The 26,345-nt window shown below is 42.7% G+C and overlaps 1 protein-coding gene across 3 annotated transcripts in view; it reads left to right on the top strand.

Annotated features, from left to right (window-relative positions):
- Positions 1-26,345, top strand: part of apaf1 (apoptotic peptidase activating factor 1) — a 42,648-nt gene that overhangs the window by 8,513 nt on the left and 7,790 nt on the right. For 2 of the 3 annotated variants that reach the window (XM_071502482.1, XM_071502483.1), the window contains exons 18-27: positions 646-774; positions 1,037-1,162; positions 2,310-2,429; positions 2,602-2,727; positions 5,578-5,694; positions 7,952-8,077; positions 10,075-10,206; positions 10,306-10,431; positions 12,263-12,388; positions 14,069-14,215. In XM_071502482.1, coding sequence (XP_071358583.1) covers positions 646-774; positions 1,037-1,162; positions 2,310-2,429; positions 2,602-2,727; positions 5,578-5,694; positions 7,952-8,077; positions 10,075-10,206; positions 10,306-10,431; positions 12,263-12,388; positions 14,069-14,215 — 1,275 coding nt within the window. The remainder of the gene's footprint in view (positions 1-645; positions 775-1,036; positions 1,163-2,309; positions 2,430-2,601; positions 2,728-5,577; positions 5,695-7,951; positions 8,078-10,074; positions 10,207-10,305; positions 10,432-12,262; positions 12,389-14,068; positions 14,216-26,345) is intronic. The other variant, XM_071502484.1, reaches the window with a different exon arrangement.

Below are 26,345 nucleotides of genomic sequence, written 5' to 3' on the forward strand. Positions count from 1 at the left end.
GTCTCGTCGCACTCGTCTCCGCTGTAGAGATCAAAATCCGGCACCACATGGTTCATGTCGTCCTCGCTGTGACATTTTCATTGAAGGAGACGGGAATGACGGGCTGTTTGTCAGTTTGTCTTCCGCAGAGTCTGAAGAGTGTGTGTCCTGGTTGTAAATGCGAGCAGCCCCTCCTCTCCTGAGCTCAGTCAGCCTCGTCCTGTAATCAGCCTGACTGTGTCCTCTACGTCTTCATTTGTCTGCTTTCTGGGAAACGGCGCAAACACTGCAGAGATGTCTGAGCTTGTTTTCATGCGGGTTTTAATGTCCTGGCACAAGATGATACTTTTGTTTTTCACAATCCAATACAAACTGCACAATACTTTAAGTGGATTTATATGCGGACTCTACCAAGATATTGGTGTTGCCAGATATTATCTGATGATCTTATCTTATTATATTTGTATCAGAAGATATAAATTGCTTCACAAAAATGCCAAAGATATGCATGAGGTCATTTAGATACACTATCTCCAAGTTGCTTTTTTTCCAACTGTAAAAGGCTCTGTTCAGTACACATCTTGGTTACAGCTTTTTGAACACATTATGAGCAAGTGCAAAGGCAGAGTAGACAGCAACTGATGTGCTGTCTGTCTGTTTTCTCAGGTGTTCGATGTGGAGACGTCGGACATGTTGCTGGAGATCAGAACCAATCGTCTGAGCACGGTGCAATTCTGTCACGCCTGTCCCACCAGTAATCTGCTGGCCATTGCATTCTCAAACTACGCTGTGGAGGTAGAACACATTCTCCTGTTCTTACTCAGTGTCTTTGCACTGTTTGCCATGTGTCTGAATTGTGATTGAACTGTGGCCACTAATGATCAGTAGAAATGTGAGGACCTGTTGCTTTGACCCTTTAAAGACCTAAATCAGACTAAGGAAGTCTGAAAACATTTTGTTCGTAATCTTCTTTTCATAGTTTATACTTGTGCATAGGAGTATAATAGTTTATATGAGAGTGTGTGTGTGTGTGTGTGTGTGTGTGTCTGTCTTCCAGCTGTGGGACCTGGAGGCCAATAAAAAGATGGCTGATTGCAGTGGGCACCTGAGTTGGGTCCATCGTGTTCAGTTCTCTCCTGACGGCTCGCAGCTGCTCTCCTGCTCCGACGACCAGACTGTCAGGGTAAGACTGACTAAGTGTGTGTGTGAGTGTGTGTGTGTGTGTGTGTGTGTGTGTGTGTGTGTGTGTGTGTGTGTGTGTGTGTGTGTGTGTGTGTGTGTGTGTGTGTGTGTGTGTGTGATGTGGCTACATTAGTGTGTGAGCTTGCACACATATTGTCAGTGTCATTCTGATTACCTCTTGTGACAGCAAATTCAAAGCCGTACTAACACTTTGTTGACTAATAATACTCCCCCTGCCAGCTGTTGGGCTCAGGAATGCTAAAAACATTTTAGCTGAACTTGATTTTGTACGAATGAAAACATGGGCGCGCCAACAATATACTGTGATAAAGGATAAACAGCTACTGTGTGGTGTGTTATGAAAGTGGACTTAACTTGCTTTAGGCTCTTTTTGCTACAATTGTGGTTATATAAACATGAATTGTTAACTGGTTTCTCCTGACTCATTGCTCCTTTAAACAAAGCAACATGTACCATAAACAGCCTGAAAACAAGGTCAGTTACAATTACAGAACAATTATATGAAACCTCTGCAGACTATTGAGATGGATTTTATGGCCTTTTTACAGTTACTGTAATAAACACACTGGCCTTAATAATGCAAATGAAAATGAAAAGCCACAGCTACAACAGAACATTCATATGATGACAGATTTTCTGTTTCTTCCAAATTCTCAATATTGTTATGGTGGCAAGAAGTCATCTGTGAGCATAATGGCCATGTTTATATAACCTCACCCATTCCAGCAGAGTACGTTTAATATCTGGAGAAAATGTGGGTTGAATCATAAACCAGTAATCCACCAAAAGAAAAAGCGGCACCTGTTCTGTTGTGTGCTTTGCAAGAGAAAAGGGAAATTACCAAGACGCTCTAGTGTATTTGAGCTGTTAGGCCCTAGATATGTAGGATTATTTATTTCCACAGACATTATTCCCAGTCTGTCTCTGCAGATATAAGGAACATCAGTGATTATGTGAACTAATTTAGCGAATCCAAGGTTTTCTCACCCAAGGTCAACTCCTCCCTTTGTAAATTCAGGTTACAAAGACGTCATATAAGAAGAATAACATGAGAAAAATGAAAAGCGATGTTGTTGTTTACAATAGATTCTACTCAAACTTTACATGCCTTGTTTCTTGTTTTGTAGTTATGGGAAACTAACAAGGTTCACACTTCCTCGGCCGTCTGTCTGAAGAGAGACTCTGACGTCCTCTTTAGTGATGAAGAAATCATTGTAGCAGCTGCAGACAACTGCAACAGACTGCAGGTGAGCCACTGGGAAATAGAGGAGAGGGTTTGAATGAATAAATAAAAGGTAGCTGGCTAGTTGAAGCAGGAATGTGAAGCCGGGGTGTTTCTGAGTGTCTGATCAAGTGGAGACAAGTGTGACTGTACTACACCCATATCAGGTTGTCACATAAACCGTGTGTGTGTGTTAGGTGCGTGATTGCAGGACGGGATCAGTGCTGTTCCAGTCAGAAGAGAAGTCGTCCAGGATTCGGTGTACCTGCATGTGTAGGGAGCCCGCCGCAGTGGCTCTGGGCCAGGAGGATGGCACTGTACAGGTAGAAAACACATGATGACGTACAGATTAAACTTGCTTCCTCTTTTCACAGTAAACACATCATTTAAACACTTCATTCCAGTGCTAAAAGGATTAGTCAGTTAATCCATTAATCAAGAGAAAAGAAACTATTTTGATGACTGGAATGGGAAAAATACTTCTCTGATTTTAATGTCTTTGGGTTTTTGGACACATTGGTCTCTGAAAAATCATGACAGTTCAATTAGGACCGACTAAACAAAGCTAGAGATTAATCGATAATGAAAACAATCTTAAGATTTAGTCCTAATTCATTCCACAGTCAAATAGACTCAGATTCTCTTCAGTAACTAGGAAAATTATACAAGTCAGCCTGTCGTCAGTGGGACTTATCTGCACTTAGGAATAGTTTGACACTGAGGGAAAAATGCTGATCGCTTTCTTTTGAGAGTGAGGTGAGAACAGCGATACCACCCTCATATCTGTCCATTAAACATGAAACAGCCCTGAGATTAAATTTCCTTACCAACACTTCTTAAGATATTAATGAACATGTTAAATCTTGTTATTTAATCAGAACAAAAAGAGAGAAAAAACAGGAAGCTAAATCTGACAAGTTGTGGTTTCTTCCTGAATGACCATGAATACTCACATCTTTGCTGCTAATTTCCAAACACCTCCTGCAACTTCAGAAAATAAAAGCTACTATGTATACAGTATAAGCTACAATGCATATACATATATATATCCTTATTTCCATCACTGCACCACCATACAGCTATAAAATGTAATTCCTAATTAAGCAAATAACCACATTTCTAAAATCAAGGTCTCACTTTGATGTTTGTGTGCGTGTGTGCGTGTGTGCGTGTGTGACAGCAGGTGCATGTTGTAAGTCTCCAGTCCATGTTGCTGGAGGGCATGTGGAGTCATGAGATCTGACATTAGCACTGTCACTGTTTTTATCTGTCCTGTCAGCTGTACATCAGGTCAGCCCCAAACACCTCTTTCATCTCTCTCTCTCTCTCTCTCTCTCTCTCTCTCTCTCTCTCTCTCTCTCTCTCTCTCTCTCTCTCTCTCTCTCTCTCTCTCTCTCTCTCTCTCTCTCTCTCTCTCTCTCTCTCTCTCTCTCTCTCTCTCTCTCTACACTTCTCTTTTTGTATTCTCAACACTCTTCTCTCCTGTTCTATATTTTTATACCTCACATCTCTGTCCACGTACTTCTCTTTTCATTAATTCCCCCTTTTGTTTTGTCTATCTTTCTTCCTCCTTTTGTTCTGTCAGTCCCCCATGCTCTCCGTGCTCCACTGTGCTTCGTCTCTGTGATAAATTGTTGTTTGCAGGCAGAGAATATGTCCGTGCTCTGCTTCGTGGCAGGTGTGTGTTTGCGAATGTGCGTGTCTGTTGCATGTTATGCGCGTGCAGCAATGGTAGAGGACATCTCTGAAAGTTCCTGTCCCATATTAAAAAACAAACACTTACTCACTCACAGTCCCCTGACACATCTGTGCCGTGGCCAGGCCGGCACCCTACAGCAGAGAGCAACTGTAATTAATTAAAAGGTCCTGCAGTCTTAATGAATACAGGGTTAATGGTTTTAATTACAGCTCATCTCTCTCCTCTTGTCTCCTGGACGCAGAGACTTGAGAGGGAAGCGTCACTGCACACAAGAACTTAAAGGAACACAGATGCTTAGTGATCTGAGTTCTGAAAACGTGAAGCTGTTTGCAGTTGACTTACACTTACTGTGCCAACAAGATGCAGAAAGATGGTGTTTCTTATGCAAGGTTTTCCTTTGTACTGAGGCAACTCCTTTTCCTGTGAGCTGCCTCAGAGGAGAAGTTAGAAGAGATATAGTATTGATGACACGTAACTGGCTGCCAGTGGACAAAGCTGCACCAAAGCTCTGCAGCCGTGTTTTCTGCTCCAACAAATCAGGTGAACAGTCACTGTTTCTATAAATGATCAATTCCAGAAATCTGTAGGCTTCTTTTTGTTGAATGAAAAGGGCGATTTGTAGAAAAAAAACAAAACATATTTATATTCAAACAACAAACTCTGACTTTGCACAACTTCCTGTTACTGCAGCAGAGACAGCTGATATGTTGGGATGACCCTCTGACAATCAGATAAGGTCACTTCTGACTATATACAGTGTTTCAGTTTGTTTGTCAGCACAAAAGAATCACCTGTGCTTCATCAAGTTCATCCTCGTTCTGATTACTTTTTCCCAGCAGTAATGGTCTCTCTAACCGCTGCCATTTTGCTGCTGTCTTTCACCATTTTGTTGAAAGGAAACCAACATTGTTTTGTTGCATTACAAAACTTGCAGAACCAGTTGTGCAATTACTCACATCCTTTTTGAGATATCTGAATTTGTAGCTTGATCAGTTGATAATTCCCTTAGATGAGATTTCACATTGAACATTACATTTGTTATTTATTTTTTTTGTTTTTTTTAAAAATACTTTATCAGTTACATCAAACAGCAGATTAAGACACATTTTAAGTGGCTTTAGTCCCCTGGGCTGACACCAGAGGGAGCCCTGGTGCTAGCTGGAGGTGCTCCTGGTGCCGCTGACTGCTGCAGTGGGAGGCATTTCGTTTACTCTTCCCTCATCTGGGCTTGTTTACACCCAGTTTACTGGAGGAGAAATGACCAGTAATTCATCAGCGTCAGCGCAGGCCTCACTCACAGCTCCTATCGTCAGTCAGTCTGAAATACCAGCTTTGTCCCGCTGATGTGAACGTGCAGGACAGATGTGCAGGGGAGAACAGAAAGTCACTGTGTGTGTGTTTTCTTTATGATTTGTGAAAGTATGCAATTGTGAGTGTGTGTGTGTTTGTGTGCATGTGTTGTGTCCTGTGCCAGGCAGCAGGGCTGACAGCTAGTCAGATTCTGAGGACGGTTGGCCGCAGGATCCGACGACTGCTGACCTCCTACAGGGGGTGGGTTGTGGCTGTAGGGCTAAGCACAGGCAGCGTGCAGGTACGGCAGGGAAAGTGTAATATCTGTGTGCATGTGTTTGTGTTATTTTGTCTGTGTGGTTACTTTTTCAAAGGGCTTTTTTGAAACTAATAACAGAAGAGCCGGATTATTGTCATTACTGTGTGTGTCAGTAGTCACGGCTCATCACGCAGGAGCAGCCTCAACTCAGACTTTTCTTTAACTTCATGTGAGCACTCTTATGCTTCAGTGGCACGTTCACTCCTTTGGTAGTGGTGTTTAAGTCTTTCCTCTTTACATTAGCCTGCTTTCATATTAGTTTTTTTTTTTTTTTTACCTAATACCCTCAGGCATTTTTCTCACCGCACCATCACAGAAATCCTTGAGCTGGATGTGTAAAGCTTGCCAAGGCGTTCTCTCGCAGGCTTTAAAACTTGCGTCTCAGTGCTTAGAGCTTGGCAAACATGGTTGGCGTGCCCCAAGGCTTGTTCTGCTCAGACATTTCAACCCCGTCCTCTGAGATGTAAATATTTTAGCGCCTGGTAAGATCCCAAGCATCACAGGCCTGTCTTTTACATTCTCAAAACTGCAGTTTGTTGTGCCTGTACTTACTTACTTTTATTTGCTCCCCGTTGTGAATTTAATTTGTGCTTGTTTTTGTGTGATTTTCAATCATTTATTGTTTATGAAGTTTGTAAAGTTGCAGACCCAACGGAAGCAAAGCGAAATTTGAGGAGTTTTATTCCTAATCACTGGATAAATCTGTCAGAAGGTTAATGGAGAACAGACATTTAGCCCCAGTAGATTTTGTAATTGCGGCTGTAATCTGCATGTTTCACGTCATAATACTTTAATTAGTCCTCTTTGTAATGGTCTTTGATAAGCAGAATGTGTTCATAATGGTGATAAAACAAACTTGCGTTCTTCAACTCTGTACAAAAATGTTTGTTTTTTTTAAATCCAGTGCCTCCCAGAGAGCCACAAACAGATGGGGATTATATTAAACTGTGGACTGTCCTTTATCTGAGTCTCTGCCAAGGAATGGCATCAGTAGACTTGTTTGTCCCAACATGATATTTTATTGATGTTACTTGTTACCATGACTATAGACAGTCTAATGACACAATGACAATATCAGCGGTAAAGTGCTGATGATGGGCAATTATCATGTTACTATATTTCCCAGCTGAGTTCAGTGAGTTAGCATGCAAACATTTACTAATTAGCACTAAACACACTGATGGGAATATCATTCGTTTGGCAGGTATTTGGGCTTAAACCAAAGTATTACACAAAATAAAATTTTGGCACCAGATTAAAAGTTGAGGGATAACCAGCATTATTGCAATTAATCCTGAGGGAGATATAAATGTCTGGAACCAAAATTAATGGAAATTCAACAGTTTGTCAAGACATTTCACTAAAATCCACGAGGTGCCAGAGGAAAAGTCTTCAAGTCATTAGGTATCGTCCTCTGGGGACCATGAATGTCAAAATTTCCATTGTAGTTGTTGAGATTTTTCAGTCTGAACCAAAGTGTTAGACCGACACACAGACTGTCATCGCTCTCTCTGCTGCCACTGGCTGAAAGCTTTGACATTTTCCTAGAGCCCTCCCTGGAAGTCCCTGGGTCGTAGCGTTATCTTTTTTTGATGTTGTCACAAAATCTTCCATCTCTCTTCAAACCGGGAGGAAATAGTCTGTGAAAGTTTCATCTCAAGATCTTATTATAACAGGGTTTTTATGCAGAAGCAGCAATCCCAAGTGAGAGCACATAAAGACATTTTTTTTTTTTCCTTCTTCGAGCTGGATCTTTTCAGCATCAAAGCTGTTTTGTTCTCTAACTCCCCTCCCCGGTAACGTCTGCAGGGCGGTCAGACCCCTGGCAGCCCTCTGCGGTCTTGACCGGACTGAACGGTCACACTCAAAGCTCACCACCCCCCCACACACCACCCCCTCCCAAACTCCACTTTCTTTTTGATGTGCTTATCACCATCAAACCAGCAGCGGCACTTCACCTCCCTCCTCCTCCTGTACTCCCTCAAAATGTGACTTTTTCTCAGGATTTTTTATGGAAACCTTCTGGGACAGTTTTTCCTCCCTGATTATATCTTTGGCAAACTCAGCTATCATTTGAGGCTTGTACAGATATTCTAGACATGGAGGATGAACCTTGTGTGACTCACAGTGGAGCTCTTTTTTTTTTTTTCTGACAATGCACTGACTTTACTTCTCTTATAAGCGCATAGTTCTTGCTGTTTATCTGTGGGGCTAATGTTTCTTTGTTTTCTCTGCCCAGGTGTTGGAGATGCCCTCTGGGAAGCTTCTGGCCACTCTGCTGGGACATACCAAGACGGTGCTGCACTGCCAGTTCAGCCAGAACGGCCAAACACTCATCACATCCTCCGAGGACACCACCATCAGGGTGTGCAGCTCCGCCTCTTCCTCTGTTCATGCTTTTTGTTTCTTTCTGCTCGGTTTTCCTGTTTGGGCTCCTCCCCTTCATCACTCACTCCCTCAACCCTCACCATTTCCTTTTCTTGCCTAATTCATGGCGTGTTCTCCCACCTCCTCCCCCAACCTGCTTCCCATTTTTCTTCCCTGCTATCAATTATTCCTCTCCCCCATCCCCATTCCTCACCTTGAGTAAAACTGCCTGCTCTGCTAAATCGCTCATCCTCACAGTGTTTCGGGTCTCTGTGGTGTTTTCACCTTCCCCCTACCTGTTACACTCTACAAGCTTCTTCTTCTGCCTCGTCACCTCTCCATTCTTCATCCCCCTCTTTCTTCTCCTCTCCTTCCTTTTCCTCCTCTTCGCCTTCAGCTGTGCTGCTCTCGATAGCTCTTTATCTCCCTCCTGCTCTTGCCGTGACCGTGTGCAACTGTCTGTGTTTGTGTGTGAGCGTGTGTGTGTGTGTGTGTGTCTGAGGCCGTTACGCTCCGTCAACCCCACCGTTCATGCTCTGTTGCCCATTTCCCCCTTTCCTCTCCTCCCCTTTCATCTCCTCCTCCTCCTCCTTCTTCATCTTTTTCTTTTGCCGTCAGCCCTGTCCACTGCAGCACTTCCTCCCCTCTCCGGCAGCGCAGCATCTCGTTCCGTATTCATGCTGCAGCTGCCTACACCATCACTTTTCTCGGACCGTCCGCTGCTTATTCAGAAGCTTTTCAAATTCATGCTGTTTGACATGGGCTCGCTGGGAGATGGAAGTGTGTATTTAGATGTTAATGCAGGCGCACGGTGAATGTACAGTGATCTAATGACATTGGCGTTAGCTGGTGATGGATTCTAACCTTTGGGCCCATGACAGATTCTATTCAGAAGACAAAAAAGGTGCAGCGTTTCGCACAAGGGCAAGATAAGATGATCTGGATGGCTCTGTCTGTCCTGCACTGTTTGAGCTCAGCTGAACTCCTCTCTCCGCTCATTTCCCTGCCTTACCCACCAACAGGCACAGGCAGATGTGCAGGTCCAGAGTTTAATTTCACAGGTGCATTAGCAGAAACTCAGCGCATGACAGAGAAGCAGAAAACTGAAAAGAGCAACATGTAATACTGTGATCTGCTGCACCATTAGCAGTGTCACTCACACAGAAGCTCACTGAGATATTACATCATACATGAGTCTGCACTGCAGCATCCTTTGCTCCCTGTCATATGATGAGTTGATGCTACTACAGTGTTCTCAATTCTTTTATTTCTATGATGTTTTTGTTTCTGTTGAAACTGCAGTTTGCAGCTGCTTTTATGTCCTGTTGTTTTGTTGGTAAATTCTGCTATTTTTAAATCTGGGTTTTATTATCATAATTATGTCCATTCTAACCTCACCACCTCACATTGTGCAGAGATTTGAGAAACACAAACAAAACCCAGGTTGAAATTTGTGCACCACAAATCTCTACAATGCAGGTTGCACGTGCAAAGGTACCATCACCCACAGTCAAAGTGGACGCCATAATGAGAACAAGACACAGATTGAAAAAAAAAAATCTGGATTTTCATTCAATATCCCTGCTGACAGACCAAAACTAATCATCTATCTCCCCCTCCAAAGCTGATTTTAAAAAGCCTTTGATAAACTGTAAGCACCGAACCCTCGCAGTCTTTAGCTGATGTCACTCACATAATATGCAAGTGAGTTAAAGAGGGTGGATGCACAGGCTCAAAATGCTGTATAAGGAACAGAACAGCACATCCATCACATGTTATCCAGACAGGAGAATATCTGTAAAGCCGGTGTGAGAAAGTCTGCATGCAAAAATGGCTCAAAAATTCCCTCAAGCACCTTCTGATTTCACTCATCTGAACTTATCAGGAGCTCATCTCAGAGGTTATAGTTCCATAAATGTGGATATTTATGTGGCTGAAGTGATCCGTGACTAAAAGGTTCTTCCTCCCTCTGTGTCTCTCTGCTGCCCCCTGTAGGTGTGGAGGTGGCAGTCCGGGGAGGGTAGAGTACTTCAGGGTCACAAAGAGCAGGTCAGATGCTTCTCTCTGCTCTCCAACTCACCGGCCGACACCAGACTGCTGTCCTGGTGCTTCGACGGAACTGTCAAGGTGAAGCCCAGACACGTTCCCACTCAAAACGCATTCGACAGCGGTGTGAAATAAAATATTGAATCATCTCTCTCGCTTCATTTCCTTGCTCGCCATAAGGTGTGGGACATAGAGAGTGGAGAGAAGCTGCAGGACATCGAGGCGCATCAGGGAGCCATTCTGTCCTGTCATGTCTCACCAGACGGATGCTTCTTCGTGACTACCTCTGCTGACAAGACTGCTAAGGTTCAACACACACACACACACACACACGGCCACACTCATGGGATGAGACATATCTGTTTGCGCTGCTAGTAACAACTTGACCTATTACACATTGGCATGTGCCCTCTAACCTCCTTCCGAACTTATTACTTAGAGCACATCCACATGGATGCATTACCGCGGGTGATATCTGAGGCTAAAATTTTACCCTTAAGGGAGGCGGGGGGCCTTAGAGATTAGCGTGCAGCAGCTGGCCCCAGGCCTGGTGAGCTAGCTGCAGGTCAGTCTGTCCTCCTACACCCACATTCAGTGAAAATGTAGTCTGATTAAATGGCAGCCCATGGACCTGCTGAACCAACAGTCTGGCAGGCAGGCTGACTCGCAACCGACCCGCCTCCCTGTCTGGAAGTAGTTTTGGCCAGGCCGCCGTTTACCAACACCACTGCGCTTGACTTTGGCCTGACTTTGACTGACTCAGGAGGCGGGGGGAGGGAGGGGGGTGTAGGGTGCGGTTTTCCACAAGCTGCTCTTAAATCATCGCTTTTCCTACTCATCATCCATAGAGAAGTGAGCTGTGCCGCGACTGCGTGCTCTTTAACACTGGCTTCTTTTCCCTGTCATTCATTTCCTTGGATCATGAGTGATTGTGGGTTCAGTGTTAGTTTTATACTTCTCCATCCAATATTCAACCACGGGTGACAACTGGTGTTTCTGAGTGTCAAGCATAAGAGACAATGCAAAGCCGCTCTCTCAGGCATTCGTTAAAGCAGTCGATCTGGAGCCACTGCCGCCAAGTTTCACACGGGAATTCGGATTTGGTCGACTCTTACTGTGGAGAACAGCCGCCGGGTCGCCAGCCAACATGGCTTCTGTCAGCGAATGGTAGAGAGAGAGAGAATGTGTGTTTTATGGATTTGGCAAAGATGATAATTGAGGTGTGTGTGTGAATTGTGAGGCTGGTTAGCAGCCAGTCACATAGTCCTTGCTCTCCAGACCGAGCAGGGGCTTTGGTAGCTCAAAACACACACAAACACCAAAGTCCTTGGTCTGAATCTAGAGGTCAAACCAAAAGGCTCAGCTGTGAGTGTCTTTGTTGAGCACCACAGAAAGAGAGAGGATGTTCTATTGTGCTCGTTCCTTTTCCTCTATCTCTCTCTTCCAGTCCCTCTTTTTTTTTTATTTCTCTTTTTCTTTCTTTTGCTGCTGACCTTAGGATGAATGGGACTTTGTGTGCAGACATAGTTAGCCGGCTGCCAAATGAAGTATCTAATTATGAGCTTTGTTATTTTCTGTGCAGCACAGGATGCAACCGGGGTAAGGAAGAGACACAGAGGGAAAGACTAGGATGGGAAAAGAAGGGAAGGAAAGAGTAGAGAGAGGGAGAGAACAATGGAGGAGGGACAGAGATGAGAGGAAAGTGAAAAAGGGAACTGTGAGGGAAAGACAGCAGCAGAGAGTGAGAGAGCACTTATTAACAGTTGCATAATTCTTCTGCAGCGCTGGAACAACATTAGCTCTCATAGCAACCATGCACAGGTGATGACCAAATGAAACTTCTTTATTATTATTATTACCTGTGATTCCCAGGTAAACGCAGCTATGTTGACAATTATATTTCATCTTCAGTAAATCACACTTTGTCCAAGGGGAGTCCATCCCATCTCGCTGCCCTGTGTTACAGAAACAGGTAGCTTAGTCTTCTCCTGAATAGGTTACTCTTGAATAAGCAGGGGTCAGTCACTCACTTCAGTTCTACTGTAGTGTAAAAATGAATTAAAAGTCACACAAAGACACAACCGATATACTGATTTCTGCTTTCCAGTCTTCCTGACGCGTTACTTTCTGCCCTCAGTTGTGGCAGTGTGAGTCCTGGCAGTGTGTCCACACACTGAGCGGCCACCAAGACTGTGTCCGAAGCTGCCGATTCTCCTGGGATGGCCAGCGCCTCGCAACCGGAGACGACAACGGAGAGATCCGGGTATGTGTTAAAAGCAATTCAGCCGTTTAACTTCACCCTTTTTTATTTCTTACTGCTGGTTGCTGATCTAGGAATTTAGGCTCATTAGGCTTGTTTTACTGTTGGAAAGTACCCTCAGCAAAGTGCTGCCGAAATCCAAAAAGGTGAAGTGGAGAGGGTTTCTTTAGGGAATTATGAGGAAAGCGAGGCAGCAAAAAGAAGAGTGGATGGAGCTAATTTGAAATAAGGGGTAGAGGCGACAGATGAGAGGTGAGGAATAACTTCTTACTGAGCCTCTTGCCTCAAGACACTCACATCAACCACACCAAATGATATTATGTTACCAGTAGAGAGAAGTAGCGACGATGCCTTAAACCATCTAATTTGTTGTGCAACACACAAACGTAGTTACATCAGTCACCATTTATTCCAGGAGATCACCCCGTAATTACATCGTATCACTCATTTAGATAAAGTGCTTACTAATACATCATGATTGCTGCAGCGTACAGAGGAGGGGTGAGATGAAAGGAAGGTGGCAGGGCTCCTTCTCAGGAGGGGCTGCGGGAGCTGGAGGAGGAGCAGGTTGTGCGACAAGTTGGGCTGAAGGGAGCAGAAAGAGGAGGAGATGTCTGACAGTGGGAGGTGAAGGAGAGGACTCGGGCTGCCAAATTGGATCCCCAAGGCTTTGGAATCGGCACTGTTCATCTACACAAACACACACACACACAAAGTAAACAAAGTTATACTGTGTGAGAGGTAAAGAGGACGATGAGGAAAAGTCATTCGGTGGCGTTCAGCCCTGCAGCGACACATGGTGGCGCAGCATCAGTCAACAAAGGGTTAATGCCCTCTGGTGGCCTCTGAGCTGAACCTGCTCCATTATCCAGAAATGGCCCAATCCATCACATCCAATTACATAAACCACACTGAAATCTCACCCCTGTTTCTATGGAAACAAATCTGAGTCATTCAGCACAAAAGCATGCCAAGTGTTAAATATAGCTGTATGTGTGTGATGTGTCATTGTCAAGGCAGCATGGCATGTGAACAGTTGCATAACAGCTGCAACTGGCGTGATGTGCTGCACCAGTGTTGTCAGGATCACAGACCATCGTTTCATTACATATGTGGTGCATCATGGGTAATTTCTTGTGCAGATTCACGCTCTGTGTTACTGCAAATTCAATTTGAGCTTCAAGGTTCATTCTTGACTTCAGAGATATAAGTTTCATGGAAAAATATTACCACAAGGTCCACTTATTCTGTGTCTTTCTGGAGCACATCTTATGAACCGATGCCGTTGGTTCAGTTGCCATGGAGACAGTTATTGTCACGTGACCTAAGTGTGGCAGTTTTATACAAGAAACCGTTGTTGAACAGAGACCAGAGGTCATAATCTGCCCTCATATATGACCAGCTGTTATCACATGATCAAAAGTCCACACTTCATGTCATGTGATTACAACCAAACCATCTCCCTGGCAACTGAGCGAACTCCATCCGCTGATACAGGCCACAAGATGTGGCTGAAAAATCTTACTTACCAACAGGAATTTATTTATTTATTTTACCGAAACCTTTATCTGTCCGTTGACAGCCGTGGCAGCCGAATCTCTAAATGCCAACACAGCTGGCATCTTTATTGTTCAGTGGCATTTACTTTATGGCTGGTTTATAATGTTTGCCTGTCCATCACAGCTCTGGAGTGTCAAGGACGGCTCTTTGCTGAAGATTTGTTCGCGGGATGGTAAAGACGGTATGGACTCACTCCACGGAGGCTGGGTGACTGACATGCACTTCTCCCCGGACAACTCTCTTCTGGTTTCCACTGGCGGCTATATCAAGGTATGATGACATATATGAACCATATGGTTGCACAATGTGTTGGTCATGGGGAATTACAGGGAATAGAAGACACAGTTTGATAGGTGAAAATGATGATATTGTTCCAAAATAACTTATTAAACTCACCTTTAGTCACTTTTTTTTAATAAAGATTTAACAGGGGGAGTTTTGCCTTTATTTTATAGGAGACATAGAAGTATTGATGGAAAGCATTTTGGTTTTTATGGTATGCATTAAGACTTGGACATAAGGATGCGCTGAAATATTTCAGAGCATCCTCATGTCCATATATCGCTGAAATATTTTTTCCCAAGAAACAAGAGTCATTTTGTTTTCTATTTACCAGGTTCTAATATTAAATGGGAAAACTGCTACACATATATTAAATAATGAAGTTAAGGTAGTGATTTATTTGCTCCCCAAAGGGCAGTAGAGTTTTAAAGAATGACTTCTTCACATATAACTATTTTCTAATGCATTGCTTCATGCATTACAATGCAGCAGATACTTCCTGCCCATTCATCAACTCAATGACATATACTCATAAATGCACTTTCCTTCAATACCTTTTGCTGTTTTAAACAATATATACATGTGTATGTGAGAGGGAGTGTTATTAATTGAGAGATGTTTGTGTCACAGTAGAAACAATTCAAAAATCCCCCAACATGCACCAGTGTTACTGTCGCAGTGGTTCAGGTTTACATAAAGACGCTCAATACCCCGGAGAATGATATCAATGCCTCCATGTGAGGTGTGTGTGTGTGTGTGTGCGCGTGCACCTCTCATTGCCTTTAGTTTTACAGGCGATGGGGTCACAGAGCGGGCAGTCTCAGCTGGGCTATGATTGGCTATTTGCTGGGCAATGATGTAATCCTCAAGAGAGAGCAGTTCTGATCGATGAGGCTTTATATCTCAGATTACTCCTGATACTGTGTGTGGGGTTGTGCTCTGTGTGTGTGAATATGCGCATGTGCGCCTGTGTTTATACCTGCCTGTGTGGGTCGGCAGAGATGTTACTGTTGAAGGCAGCGGATGCTATTGTTCAGGATTTTTATAGAGAGGTGGACAAAGACACATCATAATCTCATCTGTGGCAGATTTCTATTGACAAGATCATAAAGCCTGTAAATGAGCTGAAAGGTAATGAGAGCCCCAAATGTGATTCTTATACTTAATACCATTTCTTATATTTTATAATGGTATGTGAAGATTATCAGAAAACTCTCAGCTGTCAGACCCATCATTTCCCCCCCAGAACATGCAGTGTGAAGAGCAGAGTCAAAGCTCATAGAAAGCTATTAAAAAAAGATGAGGCGCTTGAAAGAACATTGGACACAGTGGCAAAATATCATATGTGAGAATATGGACTTGAGGCTGGAATTCACAGCTTTTCCAAAAGAAAAGAGAGTGAGTGCCGGAGTCAGTGTGAAGCAAACAAGCCAGTTACTGAGGATGTAGATAATAGGGGCAGCTTTTGGCTGAACTCTACTATAGATCATCTGTTAACAGGGTGGGGTGATATGGCAAAAAACAAAATCAATAGGTGATATCGCAATATTAATGATGTCAGTATTTCTACTGAGATCAAAGATTTCCTCAAGCTTAAAGAAAAAGCTCTACATTTTGGGGAATACATTCATTTGTTTTCTTGCCTGGCTCTGTGTAATATTATTATTTTTTTAAAATCTATGTCTGAATTTACCTAATTAACATGTCAACATTAACATGTGTCTTATGTTTAATCCATACACAAACAGAAATGTAAAAATATCAAGAAGTGGTTTTAAGGGAGTATCATGCTGTATCCATTTCCTGACTGGGTGCAGTGACTTCCTCTCTATATGCTAAGATAAGCTAATCACCTCCTGGCTTGAACTTCATAGTCAAGGTACAGACATGAGAGTAGCGTCAATTTTCACATCTAACAAAAAAGCCAATGAGCATATTACCCAAAATATTAAATTATTATTAGTTGTTTCCTAATAGAAGATTGTAAACATGAAAAATGACAAAAAACTGTATGAACATTTGATGAAATTTAAAATTTTGTCAGTATAAATTTGAGCTAACTTAACAATTCCTTAAGTTTTAAGCGATGTTGATAGACCCACAGTAAATAGATGGGAGTTGATCCTCCTGGATTGTTTAGGTATTTCTTTCCACTGCTGGTTCTGGGTTAAAATTATACGTATCTTTAGTTTTTTCTTTGCGTTTTGCTTCCATTTCTGTGCATTTTTTCATAGCGTTCATTTGTTTTTAAAATAGATTTGTATTTATTCCAGCGTTTCCACTCTGCCCAAACTCTTAACAGCCTTTGAGGTCCACTAACAGAGCCCTCAATTTGTTTTTTAGTAAGCGTTATAGACACGCCTGCTCTAGTGAAGCACTCATCAGCTTCGTCTTTCATTACGCCACCATGACAGTCATAATTATTGTGGCAATCAGCTTCCAGATCACTCCATTACTCCATTTCATATACTTTTTTTTTTTTTTTTTTTTTACTCACTCTCTCCCTCAGCAAAGCAATGTTGACTTGATGGATCAGCATGTGGATGTAGGGAGCAGTGATGGATTATTATGGCTGTCTTAAAGGATGAACCCCCCGAGTCGAGGAGCTTTGATTGATTAATCGTACTGTGTGTCGGCCGGACGGCTCCGAGAGGCCACCCTGTCTGTCACGGTAATTACCATGACAGCGCGTGTACCACTTGTGACAGATAATGGAGCCTGCAGAGTGAGGAAGCACCATAATAATCTAGCTGTCTATCAGTTTTAATGATTATTGCCAGGGCGTGTCTCCTTGCTCGCCTCTTTTCCAATTACCAAATGTCTTGAAAATAAAACTTGGCAACTGTGCTCAGACACTGCGCTCTAAACAGACCTGTTAGGAAGTAAGTTGACGGTCTCTCATACCTTAGCACTCCCATGCTTCTGAGTTCTAGATATGACACTGAAAAGGAAGTGGCATTTCCATATAAATAGGAACCAAGAACAGCAGCGTGGTCAAACAAATAATTTACTCGCATCTATAAAAAAATAAATTTGTGGAACGCTGTAATTATTTTTCTGTCAGTCTTGGAAAAAGGCTTGGCAATCATCTGAACATCCTCATGAGGGTATTTGGTTTGTATTTATCCTCAGCTGGTGTAAGGGAGAGATTTCATTATGGAGGATCATTGGGATTGTGTAAAATGTGCCTTTGAATCATAGATGTAGACTGACTGATATTGAAGTTTGGCTGCTCTGAACAATGGCTTTGCAGAGTGGTACAAACTTTTTTTTGTTTTGTTTTGTTTTTGGAGCATAGAAGTTGGAGGTTAGAAAAATCTAATTCCAACACATAACGTGATAGTAAAATAACAGGTCATGTTGAAAAGGAAGATAAAAAAATAAACATAACATCTTTAACCATATGTAGCAGATTCATTATATGAACAATGCTCTTCATCATCTTCATCTTCTTCACCACATGGCCTGAAATTCTTGTGCTTCTGCTTCCAGGACTTATATAAAATAACATTTTCTCTGAATTTAAATAACTTCAGTAAATAACTTTTATAAAACACTGAAACCGACTGGGATTGACTCAAAGAGACAAAAGTTAGTTGTTGAAGACTTCGTGGCAGTGAGTGGCTGAAGAGTTTGATATTTCCTTCAGGAGTTGGTGACGACCAAAACTCAACCCCAAATGAACACTAACGTCTGTGTCTGCTGGATGTGAACAGGCACCTGTTTGCAAAGATTTAATTCACATTTACAAACAACAAAAAAAGAATACCTCTTTAAAATGTTAAATCATCTCAAAAAGTGTAGATCATGCGACGTGTCGTTGTGTATAATGGCTCGAGAGTTACCGTGTTCAATATTTTCTCGTAACGTGTGATGGAGGATTCGTGCCCAGCTTTATTAGACTGAACAAATAAACAGCTCTACGCTCCAGCAAATTGTTTTTCTCATGTGCAGGGGAACAAACAGAATTTGAAGGCTGTCGCAAATCTGTTTTAGGGGCTATTTGTAAAAACTGCGAGATGAGATTAATGTGGATTATGCGTAAACAAAAAAACAGCCCCTTTAAGGCAATGTCTGTGTATTTACTACGATGACAATTTCATTGATTATAATCTAGAGCCATTGAAATTCTGCCCTGTCTCTCAAATAGGCACAACTCAGAAGAGGTGCTACAGTTTTATAGCAGATAAGTAAAGCGTGCCCTGGCTCTCGTTGCTGTGACGGAGCTCCTGGGAGAGAATTTCTCGGAATATGAATAAGAACAAGCAGAGCGGCGCAGAGGAGGCGTGTTTTTCCTTATCCATGATGTGATTCATCGGAGAGTTTTTCGTCTCATCAGATCCTCTCTGAGCGCCGCTCGGAGCATCACGGGCCCTCGTGCGCAGCAGTGACTCAGTGTGTGGCTGCTGCTGCTAAACAGGATGATGTTGTTATTGGTTGGATAAGAGCAGGAGGAGTGACAGAGGGGTGATGTCTCCCATGGTTCTTCGCTGAGTCGTTCGGTTGATATGATGCAACGTTAAGCTTGCAGCGTGCAGAGTCCTTATTGTTTACCTATTTCTACTTGTCTCTTGGGCTTCCTGTTGTAAAATGATGTGTTCTTGTTTGTCCCGGTGTTTTGTTTTTTTTTCACTCGTCTCTGCCTTAATCATCTCTCAGCCTGCTTTTTTTTTTCTTAGTTTCTGCCTTTCTTTCTCTCCCTGTTTTATCACTCCCCCCCTCTCTGCATGGTTGGGTGAATGGTGTGAGTGTAATTAAAAGCAGCAGGCTATTGTGTGGGGGTATATGTGCTTGTCCAATCCCCTGTTGTGCGTAGTTACCTGTGTAGAGTGTTTAATTAAACATTTCTTACGCGTCTTATCGCCAGTGTTTCACTTTACATAATAAAAACACAACATAAGTGCCTGTTGGTGCGTTAGGGAAGCGTATATGCTTGCGAGTAGATAAATGTGTGCGTTTCTGTGTAGTGTGCGTCAGGGTGTGATGGAGTGGTGCGAGTCCAGCCCTCTGAAAGAGGCTGTTACATCCTACACTGACTCCCATCAGTCCCTCCTTCCCTCTGCCTGGGGTCTTGCCAGGAAACGCTGTACCTGTCTCACACCTGGCCTTGACAGACGCACACACGCCACACAAGAACACACAAACACACCCATCAAACACCAGCGAGTCGATCTGTCACAGCGCCATGATCCAAGAGGGAGGCGGCAGGTGTGAAAAGGCTCATCCTGACTGCAAGAACACACACGCTCGCCCAGCAGCCCAGAATAATTCACACCAAGCCGTCACAGGGGAAAAAAAAAAAGGCACTGAAAGAAATTCCTCTCTATTAATACTGACACAGATCTGTCTTCATGAGCAGTTTCTCAGATTAGGAAGCATCTAATGACTAAACAGAGTCCTGGAATACTCCTTTAATTTAACCTTAATCAATATCTCCCAGCTCTGTTTCACTAAGCCAGCTGTCAAAAGCCAGACTGAGGTGCCATCTCATCTGCAGGGATGGCAGATCTGTTCTGATCTGTTAATCCTCCCTTTTTCAGTGGGATCAGACTCACCCTACTGCTGTTGAATTTTTAAAAAAAAAAGGTTGTTACCAGTGGGTTACCACAAATTAAAAAATTGAGGGTGAGGGGAAAATTAAGACGAACAAAAGCTGCTAAATACAAACCATAGTTAACCTTGAGCCCCCACTTCCCTGCTCAGTAGTGAACGGTCTTGTAATGAGTTGAGTTGAATTAGATCTGTAGTATTATTACACACACATGAATACTGTGACCAAATGAATGCGGTTTGATTATGAGTTGTGCACTTGGGTATGTTTATTTTTGTCAACCGCAGCAAAAATGTGTGACGCCGCCGCGTTGAGCATCCGCAGGGTCACATGGTAGAGAAAACATATATGTAGTCTTGTGGAAATACTGATTTCTGCATCACTACTTTTAGCTCCTGTGTGACCCCGAGGGGGAGCGTCATTCTTCATTTCAAAGCACGAAAACACAAACATCGTGTGGAATGCGTCGCTGGCTGTTTTCACTCTGCTTTATTTGTATCGTCAGTTGGGACCGGCGTGACCTCACAAGCTAGGACAAGCTGATCAACTTCACAACAGTGGAGCGCACAGAGTCTCCATCCAGAAGACATAGAAGTCACCTGGATACAACTGCAGCTCTCTGAGTATTTAAGTAGAGTAAGTCTTTTTTTATGGTGCACTTTACTAAACCAGGGTCAAGAAAACATCAACTAGAGGGCGCACACACGATGCCTGAAGGACAGTTGCCATGACAGCAGCATTATTAATCCCTCAGGATTAATAAAGTATTTTTTTTATCTTTATCTTTATCTTTACACGACTTCATGCATGTGTTAGTAGAGCTCAAGGGGCTGCTCCTCCACAGAGATGCTGACGGCCACAAACCCAGCAGGAGAAAGACACTGTAGAGATACCAGTTCTTCAACACTGACATTTGTAGTGTACACACACACACACACTCTTCTGACCAGTGTATCTCAGACGGACGGGAGTGTGTTCAGGTGACAGTCCTCCCCTGCCACCAGTGTTGTCAGACATCACTTAACAGCCGAGCCTGTGATGGAAGAGAAAGAGAGGAACACAATTTCACCTTGTCTCACCTTCTTAACACTCCCCTCGCTTTCATTCCCGGGTTCCTCTGCCTCTCAGCTCCCACTAGACCTCCTCTTCCTGAGTTTTCCTCCGTTGTTATCTCTCCGTTTTCACACCTTCATTTGTGTTTCTCTCTCTCTCTCTCTCTCTCTCTGCTGTCATTTTCTTCACCTGTCCACTTTGGCGACCTCGCGTTTAAAGCTTTCCTCCCTCGCTGAAAGGTGACACTCGCAAACCTTTTTTCGATTTTCACACTTGCAACCTCGTGCACCGTGTTTGTCCATGAGATGCTGTGTGTGCTTTAATTTTCTTCGTACAGTAGGTCAGACTGAAGCTCTCTCAGACCACTTGAGATTGCTTTCACCCATCAGTCAGTCCGCCTCCCTCCTGCTTTCTCAGCCTGAGCCGTCATTGTTAAGCGAATTCCTAACAAGGCCTCGGCGGCCAATGAACTGTTAGAGCCAGTCATCACTCTAAGCAGAACTCAAAGTGAAGCGTGACGTGATGAAATGAGGAGTGAAGGTTGCGCTGACCTTCCCCCGAGAGACAGCTGATGGACGGCAAATCTGTCAAACATGAGGAAACGGTTGGTTCGCAGGGAGCAGAGGGGAGAGGAAATGCAATCACCTCTCTGACGGATGGACGGGGTAACAAGCAGCCAAGATTCTTGTATAATGAGATTGACTAAGCCATAAGTAAATGTGTCTCCATTTTCCCTGAATGGCAGAGCAGATCTTAGCGCTTTTCTCTCATCAGTCAGTCCAAGTGTTCACTCTGGTTTCTGTAGGCGCCTCCGCCTGAGGTCTGTTTGTTTCAGAAGTCATAAATATAACTTTTTGCATCTGCAGGTTCTTTTGGTTGGAAATAACAACAAAGCAGATTATGTGCGCAAAAAACATTTTGTGTTTCAGAAACCAAGTATCACAGAGTTGGTTCGTGTTGCGGCGTCAGAGCGAAGAAGACAGAAGGAACATCAGGAAATGCAGTTTGTTTTAATTGACGGATTTATTTTGAAGCGTGACAGCCTACGTTTGAGGAAAAAGCTGAAATTAGAAACAAGGAACTGAGCTAATGACCTGCCAGACGATGCCATGTGATGAAATTCAAATACTTAGCGTTATTTTGCCATCAGGTTTTTCACATAGGCTGCATCTTCCAAAATTTAGGACTCCCGCCCTCTTTACAGATTCTAATCAGAGCAATATAAACCCAGCATGTTGATGATGGTGTGACAAAGTAGGCCTGTAAATCAGTCCCTTTGCCAGCAGTGACTATCAGCTGCTCAACTCTTATCCTGATAAATAAACGCCAAGTCGGGTAACTCATGTAGCCTCAGATCACAAGTCTGGGCCATGAACAGCATGGGGCAGCCTCTGTGCTTAGACCCTCGATTTGACAATGGAAAACATCCTCTAAAAACAGAGGAAGGATAAACAGACCAATAGATGTAATAGATGTTGTAGGGAGTAAACACACAAATTTAGTCTATAAACAGTCTATAGATAAATATCTATGGATATTGAAATTATATACATGACAAAGAAAAGCTGTGAATCCTTATAATTTGAAGCTGAAACTATGAAATATTTGGTATTTTTGTTTGGAAAAAGTCAATTCATCAATATTTTTTTGACTAAAATTATACAGAATCTTCAAATAGTTGCTGATCAACTAATAGTTAAATGACTAATCATTTCATCTTTACAGCTACACCTGCTGCTATATCCATTTACCCAAGTTAATGCATGTGATTTGATTTATTTTCCCCCTAGAAAACAGAATAATCTTTTTTTTTTTTTTTTTTTTTTTACTTACAGTTAAAATCCTGTTTGCACAATAAGTTAAGCTGCAGCAACATATGTACATAAACACTTAAAGCCTGTAATCACAGACTCAAGTGGTCATGGCAGCTCGACTGTGAAACTGTCAAATTTTGTGACTAAGTAGGACTTGCACTCTGTTCATCTTTCACCACTACGTCACAGTTAAGTTTGTTACAGTATTGGGCTTTACATATATATATATATATTTTTTTTTTTAATTAATTAATTTATTTTTTTACCCCTTTGGATCTAAATGTTACAGAAAAGGTCTGTAGGAGGCTTTTGACGCATGTCTGGTATCCAGTTGGTCTTTTATTTTTAGGATGCTTTACTACTGCTTCATTAATAGCTGCAACTTTTGTGGCAGCTGCGGCGTTAGCTGACTTTTGTGTTTTCTCTTTTTGTTGTTCTTTCAATGTGCTTAGAGGAAAACTTTCTGGACGCTTTTTTTTTTTTTTTTTTTGCGGATTTTCCTCGCGGGGTTCATTAACGTTTCATTTGATCTCCCTCAAGCACTACTGCATTTATAAAGACCACCCTCTTTGATATTACTGCAACTGTATGTTGGTTAACAGGCTAACTGCACCCCCCAGCTTTTACTTTTCATCCCTGCACCCCCACTTTCTTCAAACACGGTCCAGAGATGGAAGTGAGAAATGACCGCTGTCCTCTGAGAGGACGTGTAACAGGCCACCGCGTTGGTTCAGGAGGCGTTTGCACTTTTGATTTCATTCAGCGCTTTTCTTCCCTCATGCTGTTTCAGAAGTAAGTACCCCGCAGTGCTGCTCCGGCATATCAGCAGACCTACCTCTAAAAATAACTACACACACTCATAAGATGCAAAACAGACTCCTGAAAGTGCATCTTATGTTTTTTCATAATCCATTGTTCTATTTTTCACCGTTTTCTCTTTTTCCTTTTCCAGCAATTATAAAAAAAAAAATTCTCTTTTTAAAATGTTCTTCTTCACGAGGTCAAAATGCACCCAGAGATATAGTTTCCATGCGTCCTCGAGTCCCTGCTCCGGCGTTTGCTCTCTCTTTCTCACACGACACAAAGCAGAACTTTTGAAAGTGTCAAGCTTGGAACGAACGTGGCCTGGTTTCTGTGCTCTTGTTGTCGGGCTTGGGGTATAAACACAGGCTGGTGAAATATTTATCTGTCTCTGGGAGGCAGTTGTTTCCCCTGCGTTGCTCATTAAGCCAGGGTTAATTGTCTCTGTGGCTGGAGAAGCAGGGCCTGTGTGTGTGTGTGTGTGTGTGTGTGTGTGTGTGTGTGTGTGTGTGTGAATCACACTCAGATGAAATAAGGGAGAGTGGTGATGGGAGATCAGTGCTGGAGGAGGTGGAGGGAGATGTTGATGGTGTAAAATACATGGAAATACACAACAGACGTCAATGTACTTACATTAGCTCCTCTTCTTGTCTTTCCTGCCTCCTTCCTCTTGACACTTTTTGTCATAAACTCTTTGTTTTACTCATTTTCAACTTTTGTTTTTATTTTGAACCATTTGAGAAATTAATCTCAAAATCCATTTTTACATGATGCACAAATAAAAATAAATGTGTGTAAAAATGTGTGAATTAACTTATTCTAATCTACCATGATTTAAATATAAAAGGTAAATTTAAATTTAACCATTAAAAGAAATCAAAAGAGTTTGACTTTTTTGGCTAGGATCAGTTGCTAGGCAACCAGCGGAGAGTCTAAGTTACTGATCCCAGCCAAGAAACAGTTGTTGCACATACAGTAATGACTGGATCATATTTACCTTCACAGGTACAAGGGTGGTACTGATTTTCTCATCTAACTCTTAGCAAGAAGGTGAAAAAGTGTATTTCCAAAATGTTTAGCTACTCTAACAAATAATATCTAAAATCTAATTTTAGCTCATTCAGGCAGATTTTTCATGAGGTAAAACTTTTTTTTCCAAATGATCAGAGTATTTAATCTGCATTTTGAGGTATTCAGGAGAAGTGGACAACTATAAACTTTGGAAGGGAAGGTAATAACTTGTAGAGTATAACGGTGAAATATTAAATGAGTATGCCCTTTCTCACAATCCTGCTAGGATAAATGTTATCTTTCGTGTTTTTATGCCACTAATAATGTCATGCCATGCGTTTCTCTTTCCGGATGGTGTCCTGAGTGGAAACCGAATCACTACAGTTTGACTAAAACTGCTTCGAGATCACATGGTTCACTGGTCTGAGAGCGGTTCTCCTCCTTTTGATCTGCAAAAGAGTTAATTTCGCCAAATGTCACACTAAGCTCCTGCTCTGCACTTCACTTCTATTTGTCACTTTCTTCTCTGTTTCTCACACTCTCCTGATCGTTCTTCTCTTTTTATACTTCTGTGCCTCTTCTTCTTACTCCCCAGCTCCTCTTTTCTCCTTTAACTCATTTTTTCCCCTCTCACTTTCTCATTTGATGTCTGTGTGTGTGTGTGTGTGTGTGTGTGTGTGTGTGAGTGAGAGAGAGAGAGAGAGAGAGAGAGAGAAAGAACAAATCCAGGGACGTGATATCTCTATTTCCTGCTCTCTACGATCCAGATTCATTTCTTTTTCCCTGTTTTGTTTTTTTTCCCCTGGTCACAACTGTAATGAACAAATAGTTGCCTATAGAAATAAAGGAATGTGGGTGAGAGAAAATGAGGCAGAGATGTGTAGAGGATTGTCTGAGCATCAATATTTCAGTGGACGGAACCTTGGATGAATAATTCAACCTCAGTGTCACACTGTTTCCCTCTCTGCAAGAGTCTTGGCCTGGTCTCACACACACACACACACACACTGAATCCCTTGCTTTTTCTCTCTGAAATGGAGGTGGCCTTACAAAATCGCCTGAATCTACTCCAGCTGGTGTCCCCCTCTTTCTTTAATCTCCCTCCCCTCCTGCCTCCGTCCATTGTGCGCGTCCCTCTGGCTGTAGAGTCTTTATGATTCTACAGTGTAGAAACCGTTCCTGTTCCCCCCGGACTGAGCTATTTATGTAAGAGGAAGATGAATTACTTCCCTCCCACCTCTTCTGAAAGACGCAACTGTGCGCTCACTCACGCCTCAGCGTCTCCCTTGGCCCTCACACGAACACACGGGCAGGTATTTCCCTTATGTAAGCCGTGCTGACTTTCCATCAGGTAGCCTGAATAAGCGGACCTATTTAGCCTCACCACAGCTAATGGTGAGGGCCTGTCAGAGCAGATTTGGTGCTCCTCTGCTGTTCGATGACATGAATTGGGGTTACTCGCACTCATGCCGCAGCTATCCCGGCTTCCCCGGATGTGATTTTGTGTGTTTGTGTGTGAGTGATGCTGACAGGGAGCTTATCTGAACACGCAGAACGGCGTGGCTTTAGAGATAAGGGTTCAGTGGCCCCTTGTTTTGTGTCATCCAGTTTCTGTCAGAGCAGACGTCATATGTGAATCCTCTGCTCTGCTACTGCTACCGCTGGTCTCTTTCTGCTCCGCGGTGTCGTCAGCATTGTTAAAAAAACAACAGTCAGCATCTTCATTGTTTCAGAAGTCATCTGCCCTCACAGGGCTGGACGTTAGTGATGAAATCAATATATATATATATATTTTTTTTGACATTGATAAATATCTCAACATGGCAAACATAAGCAAAGACACAGAAAATAAAATTGAAGCCAATATAAATTTGTTCCCTGCGATAGA

This window comes from Trachinotus anak, unplaced genomic scaffold (assembly GCF_046630095.1).
Source record: "Trachinotus anak isolate AG129_WGS33_773 ecotype Australia unplaced genomic scaffold, CSIRO_AGI_Tana_v1 ptg000018l, whole genome shotgun sequence".
In the NCBI taxonomy this organism is placed as follows: Eukaryota; Metazoa; Chordata; class Actinopteri; order Carangiformes; family Carangidae; genus Trachinotus; species Trachinotus anak.